Below are 19,579 nucleotides of genomic sequence, written 5' to 3' on the forward strand. Positions count from 1 at the left end.
CAAAAGCTTATTAGCCAGAGTGGTGGAAAAAGCACTACTTATATACAGATACAAGCACTACTGAAATCTAGTAGCTGTTAACACAATATCTTTGAGACTGCCACCTCACTGAAATTTAAATTTTCACAATATCGCTCTCATGGAACCATGATATAACTATTTGCAATTTATGTCTAATTCTGCCTGCTCTTTAGTAAAAAGATTTGCTTAAATAACATTTCTACCGGCTGCAGCTTCTTTCTGGTTAATTCTGTTGCTATGAATTCAGCCTCAGACAACACTTATTCCCAAGGAAACAAAAGCGAGTCACACAAAATTAAAAATTCACTGCACTATTAAGCAGAAAGAGCAAAAATTCCAGCTGTATTGTCAGAATTTAGCACAAATAGGATTCCAGACAGCATTGTTTAAAATAAGGCCGTCTTTGAGAGGATTCCACTACTTGAGGAGATAATTGCATCCGAAGTTGGGCGTGATAATTCTCTCTATGTATATCTGAGACCCTTTACACTTTTTCAGGGGTGAAGATTGAAATGGGAGGTGGGGGGGTGGGGGGGAGCTTTAAGTGGGTAGAGCTGGAAAAGTATGTGCGCTATTACCAATGTCAACAAATGCTTTTTTTAATGCACAGGTCAGCCTGGACTCCAGAGTAAGGGAAGTTATCAACCGAAATATGCTGGAACCATCACAACATACTTTTGATGATGCACAGCTTCAGATTTACACCTTAATGCATAGAGACTCCTACCCACGGTTTATGAACTCTGCTATTTATAAGGACTTGCTTCAGTCCTTATCTGAGAAATCCATCAAAGCATAATATTTTTTATTAATGTATTTATTAAAAAAACAGAAATGGAACTCTGGGCTACATCAACCAACAGGGAATTTAGAGTTAATAGGATATCTACCTGAAAATAAACTCAGGCATATTTTAATATGGACTGTCAATGTTTTAACCTGCAGAGGGCTCTGACACCACAACTAACTGCAGCCTCTGATCAACTTAAGTGACACTTTGCAAAGGAGAATGTAGAGATAGTTAGATGTTTAAAAAGTCGTATTTTTACAATAGCAGAATGTACTTGGACATGAACTAATAGGAGAAGTTAAAATTACCACTCTGGAAAGAAATAACTCTCCAATATATTTTTTTAAACTGTTAGATATGACTGCTCTCACCCTTCCCCCCACCATTGTGCAGCCACAGTAAAAATACTTGCGTGTTGATACCTGGGCGACACTAGACTGAAGCCTCACATTTTATAATAGTACAACCTGGTCACTACTTATGAAGTGGAGATGTCTTGGAGTGGCTACCTGATACATATAAGCAATGTGCTCATGGCAATGAAATAGAACAACCTCAAGTTTATGGAAGCTAGTGGTTTGGAATAATACTGCCTATAAAATTCTCTTATTGAAAAGTGTTATTTTACTATCAGAGTCTGCTGAAAACATTTGTAAGTTCAAACTGTTAATGTTTATAAAAGCTGAAGAATTTAGGAGAGGGAAGAACCTGGGCATTTATAATCAAATAAAGCACAAGAATTCTCATGTGTTGTTCTCCTCACTGCAAAGGCAGATGCAAAAAATGGTAATTAATATTTCAGTATTTAGTCCCTAGAGCTCTGCAGTAGCAGCCATTTGATGTGTTCATAGACGTTGAAAATCCTAAATTACAGGCCAGATTGTTTGGGGGTTGCTTACTTCAGAGGTGATATTCATATACTTCATACAAAAGCAAGTTAAATCAAGCTTCCAGGGATATGGCATTAATTCAGGCTCAGAAGACCTCAAAGTAAAGCAGTATTCTTCCACAAGCTTCACAAGCTTCCTACTTGTATTTCTGGTATCTCTAATATATTGCACTTGTATATGCAGATTAGTGCTTTTTGCCAAGTCTCATACCTATTACCATATGGCATTTCGACACACCCCAGAATTAATCATCATAGCTAAATCTAGGAAGAAGTTAAACAAACTGCCTTTAAGTACCAATTTATAGTTCCATTTTTTACAGAGTTGCTTAATCTATAGTAATTAAGCCAAAATACACTGTAGTTTAATGTAATTCCACTACATACATTTTAGTTTACTGTAGAATTCCCTTCAGTGGTAGTTTCCTGTGTATTGATTTGAATGAATGCAGTGAGATGTGAAGCACAAGGTACGTGGAGAGAAGGGTGGAGACTGAAAAATCATTGCTTTAAAAGGGATTCATACAGGTAGTTTTGCATTGCTTTTTCTGGGAAGCTATTGCAATCTTTCTCCAGCCTATCAGCAGTTCTCCCATCTGTGCACTATGATACAAACACTAAACTCCTTCTCACTGGGGGAAAATTCAGGCATGTGCTAATTTCCTTGCTTGTTCAATGCACCATGCAGGAGATACGTTTTGGTCTTTCAGTGTTAATCCCATTAAAAAAAAAATAATGAGCTTTGTCACCACACAATATCAAGGGAGAAGACCTGATACAAGGTAAGTTGTAAGCAACAGCTGTGGCCAAATAGTTTCCATCATCTATTTCTATAAAAAACACAACATTTAACATGTCAGTTGGAAAAAAATGATTTAAGCAACATTTAACAAGTAACACTGCAAAACAGTGCTGCCAGCTGCCTTGCGGGGTTGGATGACTCAGTTAAAAAGAAAAGAGCTCTTCTAGGCCACTGGTTAAAATCTGGTCCAAGTCAGTAGTGACTGCCAGTTGTTACTAGAATACATTTAGCGGCTGGTTATGTCAAATTAGAGGTCTTAGTCCAGTTCATTGACATATCCACAGCATAAGACAATATTCAAATTAATAGTTTCAGTTTACACCGGATATTAACTGGCATGCTGGCTAGTACTCTCAGCGCTAGCCAAAGATCAAAATAGGCATGCTGGGGAGGTAGCACTGGGAGAACTTGGACTATCATTGACTATGCTGTACTTAAATATTAATTTGGTTGTGTCAGGCCTTTCAGAAGCACCAAGCTGACAAAAGAAGTTAAACTAGGTCACTTTCAGCTTGCTAGAGAGATCAGATATATTCATCAGAAAAGTTCAAAGCTGTGTCATTTCATGAAACTGACAATTTAGTTTTGTTCAATGTTTCCCCCATCTTTTTAAAGATGCCTCATTAAGAGCTAGGAGACAAACAGAGCAAATGTGCATCATATGAAATGCAATGGGTTCTAGCCTATTATACTCAATGGAAGAGACTTACTGAAATTAGAGAGATACTGTCCAGAGTTTTTTTAAAATGTATCAGACTATTAACAGTGAAAGTATTTTAAAAATCTAATTTGCTCATTTCTACTGCTTGTTTTTACTTTCTGCATTTCACTTCACTTGGACAATTAAGCTAGACTGGTCAATTTCTTGGGAAATGAAAAGTTAATGGAAACTTTCCATTCATTTCCGGTGTGATTAAAACATACCCTCCTGTCACACAATTTCAAGATATTGGATCTAAGCCTCTTGACAGCATCCCTTAAGTATTACATTTTAGCATTTCTTCATTTTAACTGAATTTTATATATGATTAAATAAGATTAATTAAATCACACATAAAAGACAGCTTATTCCCTGCATTTTGTTTCACTATTTGTAACTATGCATAAACTCATCTCAGGTGAAATATACTAACCTCTTCCAAGGGCCAAGTTTAGGTCCCATTGAGTTAGGAAATACTAATTAGATTGTTACAGAAATATGAGGACAAAGTGATCATATCTACACAAGTTATACAGAACAAATGAAGTCAAAACCATTATCACAGGATCAATATATCCTGGCTTGAAAATAAACATTGCTGGTTTGCGTTGGCATTTATCTAGCAGCAGGACATCATTAAGCTGCACTAACCTTCTATTCCACTGGTACTAGCTTTTAAATGTCTGCACTTTATATACCAATAACTCCCACAGAACATTCATACTGTTAAAGAGTGTTCTTTTCATGAACCTGCTAAGCAATATTAAAATTGCATGGACCCCCTTCAGCCAACACATCAATTGATGCAATCCACATTGTGCTTTAGATTGAACTTTAAATTCCAAATTCATTAGTACAATATAATGAAGTACAATATAGCAAACGTCTGTAGGTTATACATTTTAAATCACATAAAAATTTGTTCCAGTAGCATGGTATATCTAGGTATCCTTTCTAAAACGAGAGAGCACTTTGAGACACAAAGAATGACCATTAAAGCCTTCTTAATATGAAATTTAAAAACTAATAATTCACCCTGAGAAATTGTGTTTAACTTCTTCATCTAAAGACATAGCCAAGTTTTAAACTATTAGTAAGCATCAGTCTCAAACTTGTTAAAGAGAACACTTTTCATACTAAAACACACTACAATAACTTTATGGGGACTGGATGACTCAATTTAATTCAGCAACCTATCTCGGTCAGTAGGGACTAAGGCCCTTAACTTGTCCCATTGTGGCCAATGGGAGTTTTGCCCAAGTAGCTGTAGGATCTAGTACCGGAAACTGTTACTACCTACTGGCTGTGGCTTTAGATGAAGAATATCTCATTCCAGTTCTCACAAGACTCTGAACTGTGATACAGGCTTTAGTGATTTGCAGATTTCCTGTGGAAAGTCTCACAAAAATGAGCAGGCACAGAAAGTGAATTATTATTGTATCAAGGGAAGCTATCCTTTCATGTAAGGGTAGAGATAGGTTGAGGGTAGACAGAACGTGAGGAACTTCGTACACACCACGCTGTGCCTGTTCTGTAACTAACTGAGATTTCCACTGCTGTCAAAGTCCAGCTGGCACTGAAGTCACAAGGACTACATTTGCTTAATACAATTTGTTAGACTTGTCCTTTCAGAAATGCCCAAAAACAAAGGACAGACACATGGACACTACACATCTATAATTAAGTTATTTTGCTGTTGTCTAAGGCAACTTACAATTTTCAAGTTATTTTCAGATACATAATTAAAACAGTCCTGCTAAGTTTTAAATTGTAGATTATTCTGTTCACTTTTCAAGTCAGTTTAATTTTAAAAATATCTTTCTGAATTAGAGCAGAAATATCAAACAAGTAGAATCCAAATTCTTTCCATAAAATTATGCAATAACCTTTGAAACATTTGAATAATTTCCTCCTTTTTTAAAAGCAGATGTGTCTATAACAAGCTAAATTCTTATCCACATTTATTTTCCCTTCCAAAAGAATAGACTATTTTTCTCTTTCAATAGGAAATAGTTTGATTTGTAATGCAAAATTAAAGTATTTAGCAAACTCTTTTTTGGGTCTCACAGCTTAAGTGTTTTCAGAATTTTAACCCTGCCTCATTTGAAACCATGTCTCTACCATTACAGAGCAAATCAGCAAAAGAAAAATTCTGTCTGACCATTCCAGTTAAGGAGTTTATTCTCCAGAAACTAAATGGATTTACATACTACAGCTACCCACAAATTCCTCACGAACTGATTGGACAGACCTTCCCCACCCCAGAGCTTAGATAAATATAAATATAGAGGTTGCCAAAAATGCAAGAATCTTAAGTCCTCTAACCATGCTGGCTCTTTGCTAAATAGCATTTGCAAAGTGTTTTAAAAGGTGCCCTGTCAAAAAACAGATTCTAGTAAAACAAATCTTTCTATCATCCTGGATGGTGAAAGACCATAATTTTAATGATTTATTCTGGTCTCTGGTTTGATCATTGGCATCAATGATTCTACATATCAAAATAAAGTTCATTAGCAGTTCACAGGAAACTAATGCCATTTATATGAATTGATGTAAAGTAATATTACTTCCCCAACCAGTTTATCTTTTTATCAACTGGTTACTGACCGCCATTTAAACAGCCTGCCACAAAATGTCTTTGCTCATTTACAAAGTCTAAAATGAGCTCTGGTATCAAACACATAAGCAAAACAAACCAATTAGATCAAATTTAAACAAACTATTTAAGTCATTTCTCCAGAAATAAAATCTAGTGGTAGTAATATACAGGCTTTAGGGCAATACAATAAATCGGACTGATCAATGCTGGTTACATAAGCAAACTTATCCAAGCATTGTAACAGAAGAGGTCAATAGATCCATTAACAAAGTTCCAAACTTCATGATCAGAATTTAAGCATTAATTCATAAATGGTATGTACAAACCAGACAGAGCCAACAAGTTGCAATTTAGATACCACTGCAGATTTGGTATAATTAAAATGAAGTTAGTTGTCCTTCCTCCCCACAAAATTAGTGGGAATATGCCAATAAGAAACAAATACAAATTTCATTCATACATTTTTAAGATAGTTCAGAGGTAAAATATGTCTGGTGGGTATGTTTGAGACTGTAAAAAAATATACAGTACATTGTTCACATAGTTAAGAAAAACAATTCAGTTACCAAAAGTTTATTGATAAAAGTTTAATGTCAACTTACTTATAAAAATGAAAAAATATTTTAAACATACACCGTACAATTGAGCATCCAGGCCCTACTGACTATTAACTATAGGAAAGCATTTAAGGAAGTTGTGTCAAAAACCAAAGGTTAACTCCAGGGATGTATGCTGCTTTAAAAAAAAAAAAAAAAAAAAAAAAAAGTTTCTTGTTTGCAGGAACCTACATGCCTGGCCTAGTTCTTAAAGCTAATTACAAAATCCTCTTTCATACTGGTCCAGGTGTCTTGACAGTTGTTTCTTCTAACAGAACTGTCAAAAGAAAAGACATATTTTATGAGGTATCTGCATACAGCTTATTTCTAATTCTTTGCAAGAAGAAAGAGAAGACGGCACTGCTCTAAGATGTGGTAATTATTAGTCACAGCATTTGCTTACATTCAAGAATCTTTACAGGGTTTGAAAATCTTTTTTCTGTTCACTTGCCCACAGTGAGTGCAGAGAAAAGTGTATTTGGTCTTGAAGCCATTTATATTGGTATGAAAGAATTTCTAGATGTGACAGGTTATTAAATACCTTGAAGTGTGGGTTTGACCTAACATTAAATAAAAGGGCAAAAATATAGGTTAACTTTATAAAACTTCAGAAAGGTGCACAAAACAAAGGAAGCTTTTCCCTGGCATTTTCCCAATTTTCTTCTGCTGACATTTTTAGCATGGAAACAATATACGCTTCTGGGGTACTACAACAGCCTAATAGGGTGAAGAAAATATAAGAATTAGGGGAAAAACAGAAGTCTGATATTCACAATTCACTGTACAATGGCCCAATTGTGTAAAGAAAGATCTTTTTTTCTCCTAATTATAGTATTGTCTTCACTACACTGGGCCATTGTAGCTCATCAGAAATTTTTGAAATAATCTTCCAAAATACAAGAATTTGTGTAAGTCAATTCCAGAGCTCTCTCACCAACCCTTCCCCCACTACCCACCCGTGATCTGGCAGCAACAGGTCTTCTTGCCCTCCCCACTGAAATGGAGAAAAATCTAAAAGGTGATCAGGTCTCTTCACAGGAGTGCAATTAAAGGGAGCTCCTGGCTATGTCTCTCCTCTTCCTCCTTCAGCGGCTACACCTACTGCTAGGAAGTTTGGGAGCTTTGCAAAACTCCCCACTGGTGGGCACCAGCTCCTCCTCTGTTCCCATTTCATATCCATCAGCTTAGGTAAGGTACTTTTATGGCCCCCATTACTGTAGTATCTGACTGTCTCACAATCTTTAATGAATTTATCTTCACAGCACCCCTTGCAAGGTAGGGAAGTGGTGTTATCCCCATTTTGCAGAAGGGGAACTGAGGCACAGACAAGCTAAGTGACTTGCCAAAGATCACAGAGGAAGTCTGTGGCAGAGGGAAGTATTGAACCTTGGTCTCCAGAGTCCCAAGATAATGCCCTAAACTCTGGAGCATCTTTTTTCTTGCACTACCTGCTGCAAGCCCTCACATGGCCAGAAAAGGAGGAGGGGAAAGCGTATGGGTATGGGGCTCCCACAAGCCATTTAGAGGATACTAAGCATAGGAAGAGGAGTTGTGCTCCCCCACACTTTCAACTCCTACAGATCAACTTCAGTTTTGCAATTTTGTAGTCAGTGTGATCCCACTCTAAGTGTGCACGTGTCTCATGTACGTAAGACTAGAATTTTTTGGAATAGCAGTGTCCATCAGGGTCACGTATGCACCCTTGGCTTCCTTGGGCTCCCATAGGAGGGCATACAGAACAGGGAGGCGGTGACCCTCCTTCATTCCCCTCACAATTCAAAGTTTGTGTAGCTGAGGACTCTGAAAAATTGGTGATAAAGGGTGGGATGTGGGATCCACACTGGCTACAATTTCTCAAAGAACTACAGTTACTGTAGGGACAGTAAACTTGCTTTCTTCTTTGAGTATGTGTCAATGTGGATCCCACTGTAGGTGACTGGGAGCAGTATTTTCTCCAGATTCTGGAAGTGAAGAATCTCGGCTGTATCAGTCAAACAGGTATTGGCGTACTGCTCTTCTGAACTTGGCATCTGTTTCAAAAAAGGTCAGCAGGCTTGCCCCACAAGGCTGTCTTACAGATCTCAGAGATCAGTATATTTCTGAAGCAGGCCAGTGGTGGCTGCTGGCCAGGAGCCCAGCTCTGAAGGCAGAACTGCTGCCAGCAGCAGCGCAGAAATAAATATGGCATAGTATGGTATTGTCACCCTTAATTCTGTGCTGTTGCTTGCCCTCAGGCAGCAGCTGCCACTATTTGGCCACCCAGAATGGTACAGTATTGCCACCTTTACATCTGCGCTGCTGCTGGCAGGGCAGTGCCTTCAGAACTGGGCGCCCGGCCAATAGCCGCCGCTCTTTGGCTGCTCAGCTCTGAAGGCAGCACAGAAGTAAGGGTGGCAATACGGTTGACCCTCCCCCCCGCCCCCCCAAATAACTTTGTGACCACCCTGAAACTCCCTTTTCGGTCAGGGCCCCCAATTTAAGAAACGCTGGTCTCCCCTATGAAATCTGTATAGTATAGGGTAAAAGCAAACAAAACACCAGATTTCATGGGGGGGGAGACCAGATTTCATAGTCCATGATGTGTTTTTCATAGCTGTGAATTTGATAGAGCTCCAGCTATAAGAGAACCTCATTAAGCTTCCACATGACAGCAGGGTCTTTAACTGGATGGCAAGTATGGAGAAGGTTCTGGAGAGATCTCAATTCCAAAGGATGTGAAAAGACCAAGCGTGCCTATATCTGAGTGCGGCATACTGATATTGCTACAAGATGGACTTTGAAGGAGCTACTAGCTAGTCATGCTTTCTTCAGGAGGAGCACTAAGACTAGAATCCTTGGTCTTAAGGCCTCAACTGCCCATAAGAAAAATCTTTTCCACATCAAAGAGTAAGTCTTCCTATTGGAGAGTTTCTGACCCCGTAAAAGGATCTCCTGGGCCTGCAGGAAGCAGTCTGTCAGTCCTTGTTCAAACAGCCTACATCCAGACCATCTGATGCAGTGACTGTGGGTCTAAGTTTGACCCTGGTTCTGTGATACTATGTCCAAACCCATGGGAAGATGTGCATGTGTGCGTGGGGGGGAAGGAAAATGGGGAGGGTGGGGTGGCTGACTGGACATCTACAGATCAGATTGCCAAAACTGCCTTGGCCAGTAGGGGAAATCAGTGAATGTAGTTTTGTCTTGTCGAATCTTGGATATGATCCTGGGGATTGGTGCAAAGACACGCAGAAGTACTTGAGAACCACCAACCAGAAAGGTGTCCAGAAGGGAACTGGGGCCTGTACCTCCCTTAGAACAGACGTCCTCATTTGACACTGTCTGCCATGGCAAACAGATGAGAATAACACACTTGTGAAATATTGGGTCTAGGATGGATTTCCATTGACCACTTGTGACTGGTTACCATGTTCTTGCTTAGAAGTCTACCAGGTTGTTCCTGACCTCTAGTAGGCATTTTCTTGGTAGTAGGAGTCACTTGGTGGTGATGGCACCATTCCCAGGACTCAACCACTTCTAGGCAGAGTGGGGATGATCAAGCATCTCAATCTCCAAAGTGTCCATGACCTGCACCCAGCTCTTGAAGTTGTCCAGTGCCTGTATCAGCACCAAAGCTACTGTCTTTCCCGGGACAACAATAAGGCGCTGTTAGATAGCAAAAAGGGTCATTTGGCCTCCCGCTGTCATGTCTCTGCATGTGACCGGGGTCTTGCTAGTGAAGCTGCAGGAGAAAGGCACCTCCTCCTTCTTCTGCAAAGACAGTAACTGACTCTTACAGGCCTGAGAAGGTGGGCCCCAAAAGCCCCAATAGGGCCACAGTAATATTTTGTATGTGCACAGAGGGCTGGCTGGTTGCTGGTTGTGCTAGTGCCAATCCCAGCATGCCTATGATTGGGGTCTGTAGAGAGCCTCTGGTTTCTAAATGATGTTACTGCTCATAGACCTCAGCAACAAATCATCTCTGCTGGATGTCAGAGAAAAGGCAACACCTGGGGATCGTGAGGAGTACACTTCCACAGGCAGCACTGATTCAGAGTTATCTGCTCTGAGGACTATGTCAGTGCAAATGTCTCTCTCAAGGCTTGTGTGTGCTCTAAGCCTGTATTATCGATGCTAGAATTAATATAAGGGGGGGGGGGTATGTCCGGTACCAGAGCCATACTGCACCACAGTCAGCTCCTTTCTGCACATCTTTGATGCAAGGTATGACTTGCCTTCTGACATCTTCCTGTACCCCTCTTTATGAGAGAGCACAGAGCTCATTCCCCACCATTCAGAGTGGCCTCTTTCAGCACCGTTTCAACCTCTGAGGTGTCAACTATGATGTTGGGCCTGCTGATAGGCTTCAGTGCTAGACATGGTACTAGTGCTGATGTTGATGCCGATGCCAGGTCTGGCTTTGGCACCACTTTCTCTGCTGAGGTCTTCAGCATCACCTGCCTGTCAGTTGGATGTAGGCTTGACCATTAAAGGGATCTTCAAATTCAGCTCTTCTGTGTCTAATGGCACTTTCACAGATTGATCTGGAATATGAAGCTTCAGCCTTGCACCCCTTGATTTGTAGGCTCTTTCAGAGGAGAGGCAGACTGAGCACCTGCGTAGACAGCAAGACTCTCCCAAGTAGAGCACACATCTGCTTGGTCAAACTTTCAGAGGAATTAGACCGTCACAGAATGGACCAGACTTGAAGATTGTAGGGTCTGAGTCCACTATACCAAGTTATTGTTCAGTGGGGGTCAGGGAGTGTGCGTTCACACGTGCAGGTGGGGGGAAAGGGGTTGCAAGCAGCTTTCTATTTGACAAGCACTAAAAACAGACTAGCATAAGAAAATGAAGATGGTTTTGAAGAATCTCAGAAGATCTGAAGGAGTGTTTTGAGAAGTCTAGCAGGTTGAACACCAGCTAGGTTCCATCTTGTTGCCACAGGTGGCAATAAGTAATTGAAGGAGGGACGCAGCCACCTCACCTTTTATGCCCTCATACAGGACCATGAGGAGCCACAGAGTGTATGTGCAACCCTGAGGGACATGGATATTCAGAAAAATCCAGTCTAATGTGCAGAGGTTCATGCACACCTAGAGCGGGATCCACACTGACATATACTTGAAAAATGAATGCTACACACTGTTGGAAAGCTTGGGACCTTTGCTTTCCAGTGTATTTATTTCTAATCCTATTTGTTCATAACGTGTTTGACCCGAACAGTCACCGGCTCCTAAGACCAGCAGTGCTTTTTTGGCACTGATCCAGGACATTATAGTAAATTGCAGAGCTTGGTCCACTGTGATTTTTTATATTAAATATAAACATAAAAAAATTAAAATAAATGAATAACAGTATTCATTGCACAGTACAGCAACATTTTGGACTCTAGCTGAACTTCTGGTTTAGAAGTGATATTACTGAATCCTATTTGAGAATCTATCCTGAGTTACACAAATGACTGTCTAGATCAAATAGTTTCATCTTGCTTTCCTCCACATCCTTCTGGATTAAAATTCTACCTGTTCTAAGTGCTTACAAATCCTGTACACTTCATTTTACACTACAGTAAGCCTCAACAAAACCTGAAAGACAAAACAAGACTACAGGGAAATATGAAAACTGATTTAATGGACATAGATAACTGGATGGCTTGAAAATTGCAAACTATAAAAGTTTCTCCTCCAAATCTATTTCTCACTTTAAAGTATTTGGCAATATTTACAATTTATCAAACTGGTTTGAGAAGAAAAATAAAAGATTAACAACTCAAATAGGTTTTCTGTAATCAAAAAAGTAAACTTGAAATTTGATCATCTGCTACACAATATACAGAAGAGAACAAAAGCTTTACCTTCCATCGGTTTCCACATTCGTTACAGACAACAAATGTTGTCATAGGTTCATCAGCACTGCGGGTTTGAACCTACAGTAAAGGGAAGGAAAGAAAAGTGTTATCACCATGATCCTGTTCAATTATTTCACTTCTGTTCAATGTAAAGTTACTCAATGCTAAATTAAAATCCGTATATCCTAAATAAAATTACCACAAGATCTATCCAAATATGTGATTTAAGAAGTTACCATATTTGAAATCCATTGTATAAGAGTGCTTCAACATTCCATTTTAAGTGTCTTTATAAAGCTTAAGAATGCAAGTATCAGATGGGTAGCCGTGTTAGTCTGAATCTGTAAAAAGCAACAGAGGGTCCTGTGGCACCTTTAAGACTAACAGAAGTATTGGGAGCATAAGCTTTCGTGGGTAAGAACCTCACCTCACTTGCATCTGAAGAAGTGAGGTTCTTACCCACGAAACCTTATGCTCCCAATACTTCTGTTAGTCTTAAAGGTGCCACAGGACCCTCTGTTGCTTCTTAAGAATGCAGATTCTCAGCCCCCACAACCTACTCCAGCCCACAAAATAGTTACACCCTCACATGTGAAATGAACCTAGATGAGTTAAAATCTAAGCACCAAGTCAATTGTGAACACGCGAGAGTACAAACTAGACAAACAGCTAACAAATTGGAATTACCAGATTTTTTACAAAATAATCATGACTATTTCATTTTGCATTTACAGAAAAAAGGTAATAAAACATCTGTGCCAACACACCCATAGGGAAACCCCTTTGTTTGGCTGATTTAAGTACTAAAAGTATCTATTTCAATAATGAAGATCAATGTAGAACTGTGCAAATATTTTTGAGTTTTGTTTTTATGGAAGTAGCAATTGCACATTCTGCACAGATTTATATAAATATACTTATGATGAGGTGGCCTAAAAGCATAAAGATTCAGACATTTTGACTGCAAGTGTTTACATCAAAACATTTTAGATACTAGAAGCATAAACTTTGCTTATTAAGCTCAAAGGTATGCACTGCAGCATTACTGAAATCAACATGGACTTGATTTGCAAGCTTTTTGCACACAACTCCTAATTAAATTAGTGGGAGTTGCATGAACAGAAGGCTTGTAAATCAGGCCCTATTTTAATAAAATCATAATTAATGTTAACGTTCATGTTAATATTCAGATTAACGTTCATATTACATTTGCCATCGCCACCCAAATACACAGATATTTCAAAACACACTGAAACACTAGTTATATCAGTTAATCTCCCACACATCACAATTTTAAAAATAGCTAGAAAAGAAAGTCTAGCAAAGAATTGCTGAAATGGGGAAAAAAATACTTGTCAATGTTAAGGAATTTCTAATACATCCTTGGAAAGAGTTTAATTAACGTTGGGCTTAACTGCTGATTTCTAGGAAGAGTACTTCTGGTTACATCAAGTTGAAGGATAGAGGAAAGAGTATCAAAGTAATAAGATGATTATTTTCTCCATAGAAGCATATACAAATCTATGAAATATCAACAGAAATAAGAATATTTGGAAATACAAATTCACTGTTCATAATTGGTTGTAAAAAGAGGCTTTTTTTTGCGCCAATGTTTAACCGCTATATCTCTAAGAGCAGAATATTAATTTGCTTTAGGCTAATGAACCAAGAAATGTTTAAAAGCAACTCAAATACTGCTATATTATAAATGACAACTTTCTTCAATTATCAAGTTACAAAATGCTGAAACAAAAATTCTTTAAAAAAAAAAAAAAAAAAAGAAAATTTCCTTAAAATTGAGATTCAGTCTTGACAAGACAAAAGGGAACAACAAGAATGATTATGTACCTGTGTGTAAGTGCAATTCTTCTTTTTACATTTGCCACATGTAAACAGGTCAGTCTGGGTGCCTCCTGTCTTAGCCATCTGATGCTCTCTGATAGCTTCTTTGGTCAGATTTTTGCGCATCTCTTTCAGCTCATCACTTGCCATCTCCTGTTATGGACAAAGAGACTGTCTACCATAACATTCTCAATTTGCCGTTGGAATGTCTCCTCTTACAGTTTTGATACACTATTGCTAGTATGACCACTGTATATATCAACCTAGCAAATTTCATTTTGAAAACGTATATAATCGTATTGAAGATAGGGTTTTGTTTTTAAATCCAGGAATACCTATCCTATCAAGCAGCAAAATCATTCTATGAATCTTGGATCTTTTATCTTTGCTAAACTCACACTGAATAAGCTTCAATTTTAGTTAGCACAAATTCCACTAAGTTTGCCAAAGATGCTACCTAAAGTTAAAATATTTCTTCATTCCTTTATACTGTTGGTGAAACGTCAGAAGTTACATAACTACCAAACTTGCAAAAATGTTTGCATGCAAAACATGTCTGACCAGTGACTATCAGAAAGGCTAAGTGAAGACAGTAGTTAGTGTAGGGGTAAAGAAGAAAAAGCAGTGGAGAAAGGTCCCCAGGAATGTAACCTTGTGCAATTTTCTGGCTGTGAAAAATTTAAACTCACTATTTTTGTTTTTGCATAACCAAAAGTTTATTTCCACCATGAAACACTCACAGTGCAAACAGTTTTGCACAGCTGTCCTCTCTTAACAAGAAATGAATATCTGCATAATTCTAATTTACTCTTATAACATAGCATTGTTTGATAATGAGAACTGAAACCTTCTGCCTCCAGTTCATGATTCAAATTTAGCTTAGTATTGTAATGATCAAAAATTATCTGATGCTTGTTCATTGGCTTTCATTTCTAACTTCTGTTAATTTTTTTTAAGGCTTTTTCAGGGTTCTAGACACCAGACAGGGTTTTTAAACTGTAACAGGGCCTAAGCGAGGCAGCTCTCTCTAAGGAAAGTCTCGCCAGATATTGCACAATAGGGCTTCAAAATCAGTTTTAATTATGTATGTTCCTGTTTTATACAAACTGCCCTTTATATAAAGCATTTCGTAAAATAAGTCCAAAACTTCACACTTGTTAGCTCAAGCTTTAAAAGATGAGATGTTAAAGATTTTAAGCACGTAATTTATGCTGTTTCTTTAAAAATATTCTACTCTGGATACCAGTTAATTGTTTTCACTTCAGTTTACTGGATCAGTTGGGTGCTCCATACTTTCTTAATGTTTTGTATGCAGGAATGAGCATTCCTAATTTTTCCACTGTCCCAGTATCTGCATGGGATTTAGCAGTTCACTTAACACTGCTCCAGATTAAATACCTATCTCCTCTACATCAGCTCTCTTAAAAGATTTTGAGTGGCTAAATATCTGTATAGTCTGAAATGAATTTAAAATCCAAATAATGATTGACCCTGAAGCGTTACTTTTATATAAATACAATTATCAGAACGAAATAGAACCCCATAGAATCAAAATGCCATCTGATTCTCTTTATACACATGTACTGGTCTGCCACCCCAAGTATACTTGTCTATATGCCCAGACCATTTTTCTCTTGAAGAACAAAGCTCACCATTACTTATGACCTGTATAAATAGCTTAGCTTCTGATCTAGTTCCAATCTTTTTTTTCTTTGCCTGTTTGAGCATAACAAGAATTTAAAAATGCCGACACAATTACAAAGCAGGTCTAAGCTCTTATTAATTCTGTTTTTGTTTTTATCGTTACCTCTAATTTTGTGTAATCAAGTTCATTGTTGCTGCCTCTGTAGAAACTACACAAAGGCACTGACCCTAGGAAATTTCGTTTAATCTTCCTCAGGCACAAGCCCCATATTCTCCTCTCCAATTATTTTCATATTCACTTCCTAAATCTATTTTGGATCACCAACATTTTTCATAAAACCCTGTGCTATGTAACTCAAACATTTTAAGTCAGCATAAATTGTTGCATCAACTTCTATGGTCATTTCCCTGAACCTTATTAAAAAAGACACAAAATAGGGTTGTTAAGTAGGATTGTTTAAGCTACTGCACTTAGCAGTTATTAGACTGGACAGGGGTACACTTTGTTTTCTGTTTGTTTTCAGTCAAATTTCCAATGCACGTTTCCCTTTTTAAGCCTTTCAGTATCAAAAGTTAACTTGGGAAGTTAGCTAGAGAGGTTCTGTCCTTCCTATTAACAATTCTGCAGTAAATTCCACTTTTACCAAGTTTTAACTTTGTCTTCAGATGGTAAGCCATCCCAATTCCTTTTTCTAATAAGATTTTTAGTATTTTGTCAAATACAAGTATGAATTTAGTCAATTTTAAAAGTTTTCCCTAAATATTGTGCCAGTGACATTTTAGTGATCTGTACATCCTGCATTCCTTCTTTGTAGTAAAACACAGAGCATACCTAGTCAAGTTTCTTTCAAAGGCATTTTTAAAAACATTTAAAAACAGTCATCAGTGCTTAATCCTCGTTTTAAATATCCATTTTTATAGTTTAAATTTAGTTTGCTTTTCTTTAATAGCAGGATCTCATTTTATTATCTTAATTAGTCCATTTAGCTAGCTTATTCTTACCCTCTTATTTTGTCTTTTTGTTAAAAAATAAATATACTTGGGTACTACGAAGTGTTTGCAGTATGATAAACTAACCACAAATTTTAAAATTAACAGAAATTGTAAATAGTACTAAAAATACCTCCAAAGGGTCTCACTGCCACAAAGAAAGGAGACTGACCTATAAAAATCGGGATGATATACCTAGCTTAGAAGTAGTCAAAATGCTAAGCTAGCACTTGCCAAATACAAAGGCAGTACTGTTTAATACTGATGATACAGTGCACCCAAAAGGGCCACAACTTGTTAGCCTGGGGTCACTGGCAGAACCCCAGTTCACCTCCCCTAATTTGAAGGTTGTTGCTGGTACAGGCTGCATTTTTTTTTTAAATGCAGCACATTCTATTTCTAAGCTTTCTCCCTGAAGCACCCTCAGGAACATTCTATCTGCCTCTTGCCTTATTCAGGCATCACAACTTTTAGAATTACTGCACTATCTCTGAATCTGCAAGCCGCCATACTGCTGATAATTGTGGTTTGTCTTAAGTGTCTATGCTTATGAGAGTGTGAAGATACAAAGTATAAGAATGTTGATGGTTTCTATAGTTAAGTCAAACAGAGTAATAAAAGTTACAAGACGTAATATTTACTTACCTCTGCTGTCATTTTGGCAAACCTGTCTGGAGGTATGTTCCCACATAATACATTTTTTCTTAGATTAGGGTTCTTTGTGTCCTTGAGATTTGCTATTCTACTTCGTACCCTATTTTTGTATTTCATGTCAGTGTTTTTCAATTCTTGATATATAGGTGCTTAGGACTTAAGGAACACATCATCAACAAGTAATATGCCGAACACAATAAAGTACTTCATTGCTTTGCAAATGTTTGCCCACGTTTACACAGGCCTGGCAGGATTAGATTTTTATCAGTAAATGTCAGTAAACATCGATTTTACCACATACACACAGACAGACGAAAAATATTTCCATCAATAATAACAGAAACGTACAGATCAGCACGGTGATAAAAAATACCGCTTGAGAATGTATTAGTTTTATTTAAAGATATTTACTTTGTGTATTTTAACATGTGATGTTGACAATTTGTGTTTTAATCGTTATAAAACTAAAGTTTGAATCTCAATGTCTATGGTCATTAAATAATTATCTTACCTTCCCCAATTTCCCACAACTGTGAAAATTTAAATAGATAAAAATACTTACAAGCAAACATCTATACTATCTACTGAAATTACAAAAAATAGAAATAAAATTTGTAGTAAGAGGAGGCCTTGAGATATAAACCTTGGTATCAGAGGCCCAGTATGAGGCCTGAGGCCTGAACTAAAGTAATGGTCAAGACTTTGCTAACATAAAGCAAAGTTAAGCTGTGAGCCAGAGGCAGGCCCTGCTCACAGAAGCTGGCAAGGAAAGGGCTGATGTTGCATAAATATATATTCACCTAGCAAAGTTAAAGTATAAACATGGTACCAAGACATACCATACGGGAACATTCCACAGATAACATGGAACAGGCCGACCCATCCCAATGACAGGGGCAAAAGGGTAAAATGATGAATAGAGTTGTTTTGATTGAACCAACATGTACAAGGTGAGAGGCGGCACCTTACTACGTAGAGGGGTTGTACCTTACTACGTGAAGGGGTTGCACCTTAATACGTCAGGAGTGATGTGTAACTTGTTTGTACCCGTGTATAAAAATGTATCCCTGGGGTGGTGTCTTTGTCCGGCCATGGGGGCAGTGGAAAGTCCCGCCACTGAGCCGGGTCCTTGCCAAGAGGCACTTTCTCGTAGTATGCCCGGTAGACTAAGTAATCTACGGGGAACTGTCATTGTGTCTGAGATCGCAATAAACCTAGTCGAAGTGACTTTTCATCTTACTAGACTCTGTGGTTATTGGGGGTTCTCGTCGGGTTTGCTGTGTCAGCTATCTGCGCAGAGCTGGGGCAGCACACAGAGGGAACACACGCATGCAGCCGAGTGATATCAACAGGAGAAAGCAGAAGCACCACACCGGTAGCATCTGACAAGAAAACTCTACTAAACCTACTCTTTACGCTGTTGATCAATACCTTTCTTAGCAACGGTTGCCAGTGCTTGTATTAAAAAGAGTTCTGTGTGTAATTTAATGTTCATAAATTGTGAGAATCGCTTCTCACACTAAAAACTTTCACACTGCTGTATTGAACAAAATGAGTATTTTCCTACTGAATAAAAATCAATGTTCATTATATGGACCAAACTATTTTTTTTTATTTAAACAACAATATAAATCCATCAGCAAATACTAATTCTAGAGCACTTAGATATACCACAAAGGATATCTTCTTCAATCTGAGATCCCAGCTCCTCCTCATCAGCACCAATAGCAATGTAGTCATCTGAACAAAAGAAAAGTTTGATTATTAACATTAAGTGAACATCAGATTTCCTTAGCAGCTCAAGTACCCATTGGGAATCCTGGAAAGCGTAAGTTATGCCACAACCATAGTATGCATTTTCAGAAAATAGTGCACTATATACTTTTATGGTAGCAAAACCTTGTTAGCTCATTATTTTGCACAGTACACAAAAGGTAAAGAAGACAAGATTGATAGAAAAGCAATGGCCTAAAATCTTATTTAATCAGGAGCTAAACTGTAGATGTAGGTACTGTACGAAGAGCTTTTGTGTTATCAGTTAAGTCTTGAAGATTCTACTCAGTTTGACAACTGCCAATCTCTGCTCTGAAAGAAAAGACTGAACTATCACTTCAACATCTGTGATAAAATTCACTCTCAATATAGCATTGGTACATTCAATTAGTGTTAACGACAACAGAATCAGTAATTAAGTTGTAGAAATTTGCTTAATGGACATTAAAAAT

The 19,579-nt window shown here is 38.0% G+C and overlaps 2 protein-coding genes across 5 annotated transcripts in view; one reads left to right on the forward strand and one right to left on the reverse strand.

The window, feature by feature from the left end:
• Positions 1-5,560, forward strand: part of RGS20 (regulator of G protein signaling 20) — a 45,699-nt gene extending 40,139 nt beyond the window's left edge. For both annotated transcript variants that reach the window (XM_005301206.4, XM_065585556.1), the window contains exon 5: positions 632-5,560. In XM_005301206.4, the coding sequence (XP_005301263.2) occupies positions 632-820 (189 nt within the window). In that variant the 3' untranslated portion in view covers positions 821-5,560. The remainder of the gene's footprint in view (positions 1-631) is intronic.
• The window catches only part of TCEA1 (transcription elongation factor A1), a 48,013-nt gene continuing 33,298 nt past the window's right edge, over positions 4,865-19,579 (reverse strand). For all 3 annotated transcript variants that reach the window (XM_005301202.5, XM_065585555.1, XM_008170792.4), the window contains 5 exons: positions 19,038-19,094; positions 17,346-17,500; positions 14,073-14,219; positions 12,231-12,302; positions 4,865-6,674 (listed from right to left, as the gene is read on the reverse strand). In XM_005301202.5, coding sequence (XP_005301259.1) covers positions 6,666-6,674; positions 12,231-12,302; positions 14,073-14,219; positions 17,346-17,500; positions 19,038-19,094 — 440 coding nt within the window. In that variant the 3' untranslated portion in view covers positions 4,865-6,665. The remainder of the gene's footprint in view (positions 6,675-12,230; positions 12,303-14,072; positions 14,220-17,345; positions 17,501-19,037; positions 19,095-19,579) is intronic.

Source organism: Chrysemys picta, chromosome 2 (genome assembly GCF_011386835.1).
Source record: "Chrysemys picta bellii isolate R12L10 chromosome 2, ASM1138683v2, whole genome shotgun sequence".
NCBI lineage: Eukaryota > Metazoa > Chordata > Testudines > Emydidae > Chrysemys > Chrysemys picta.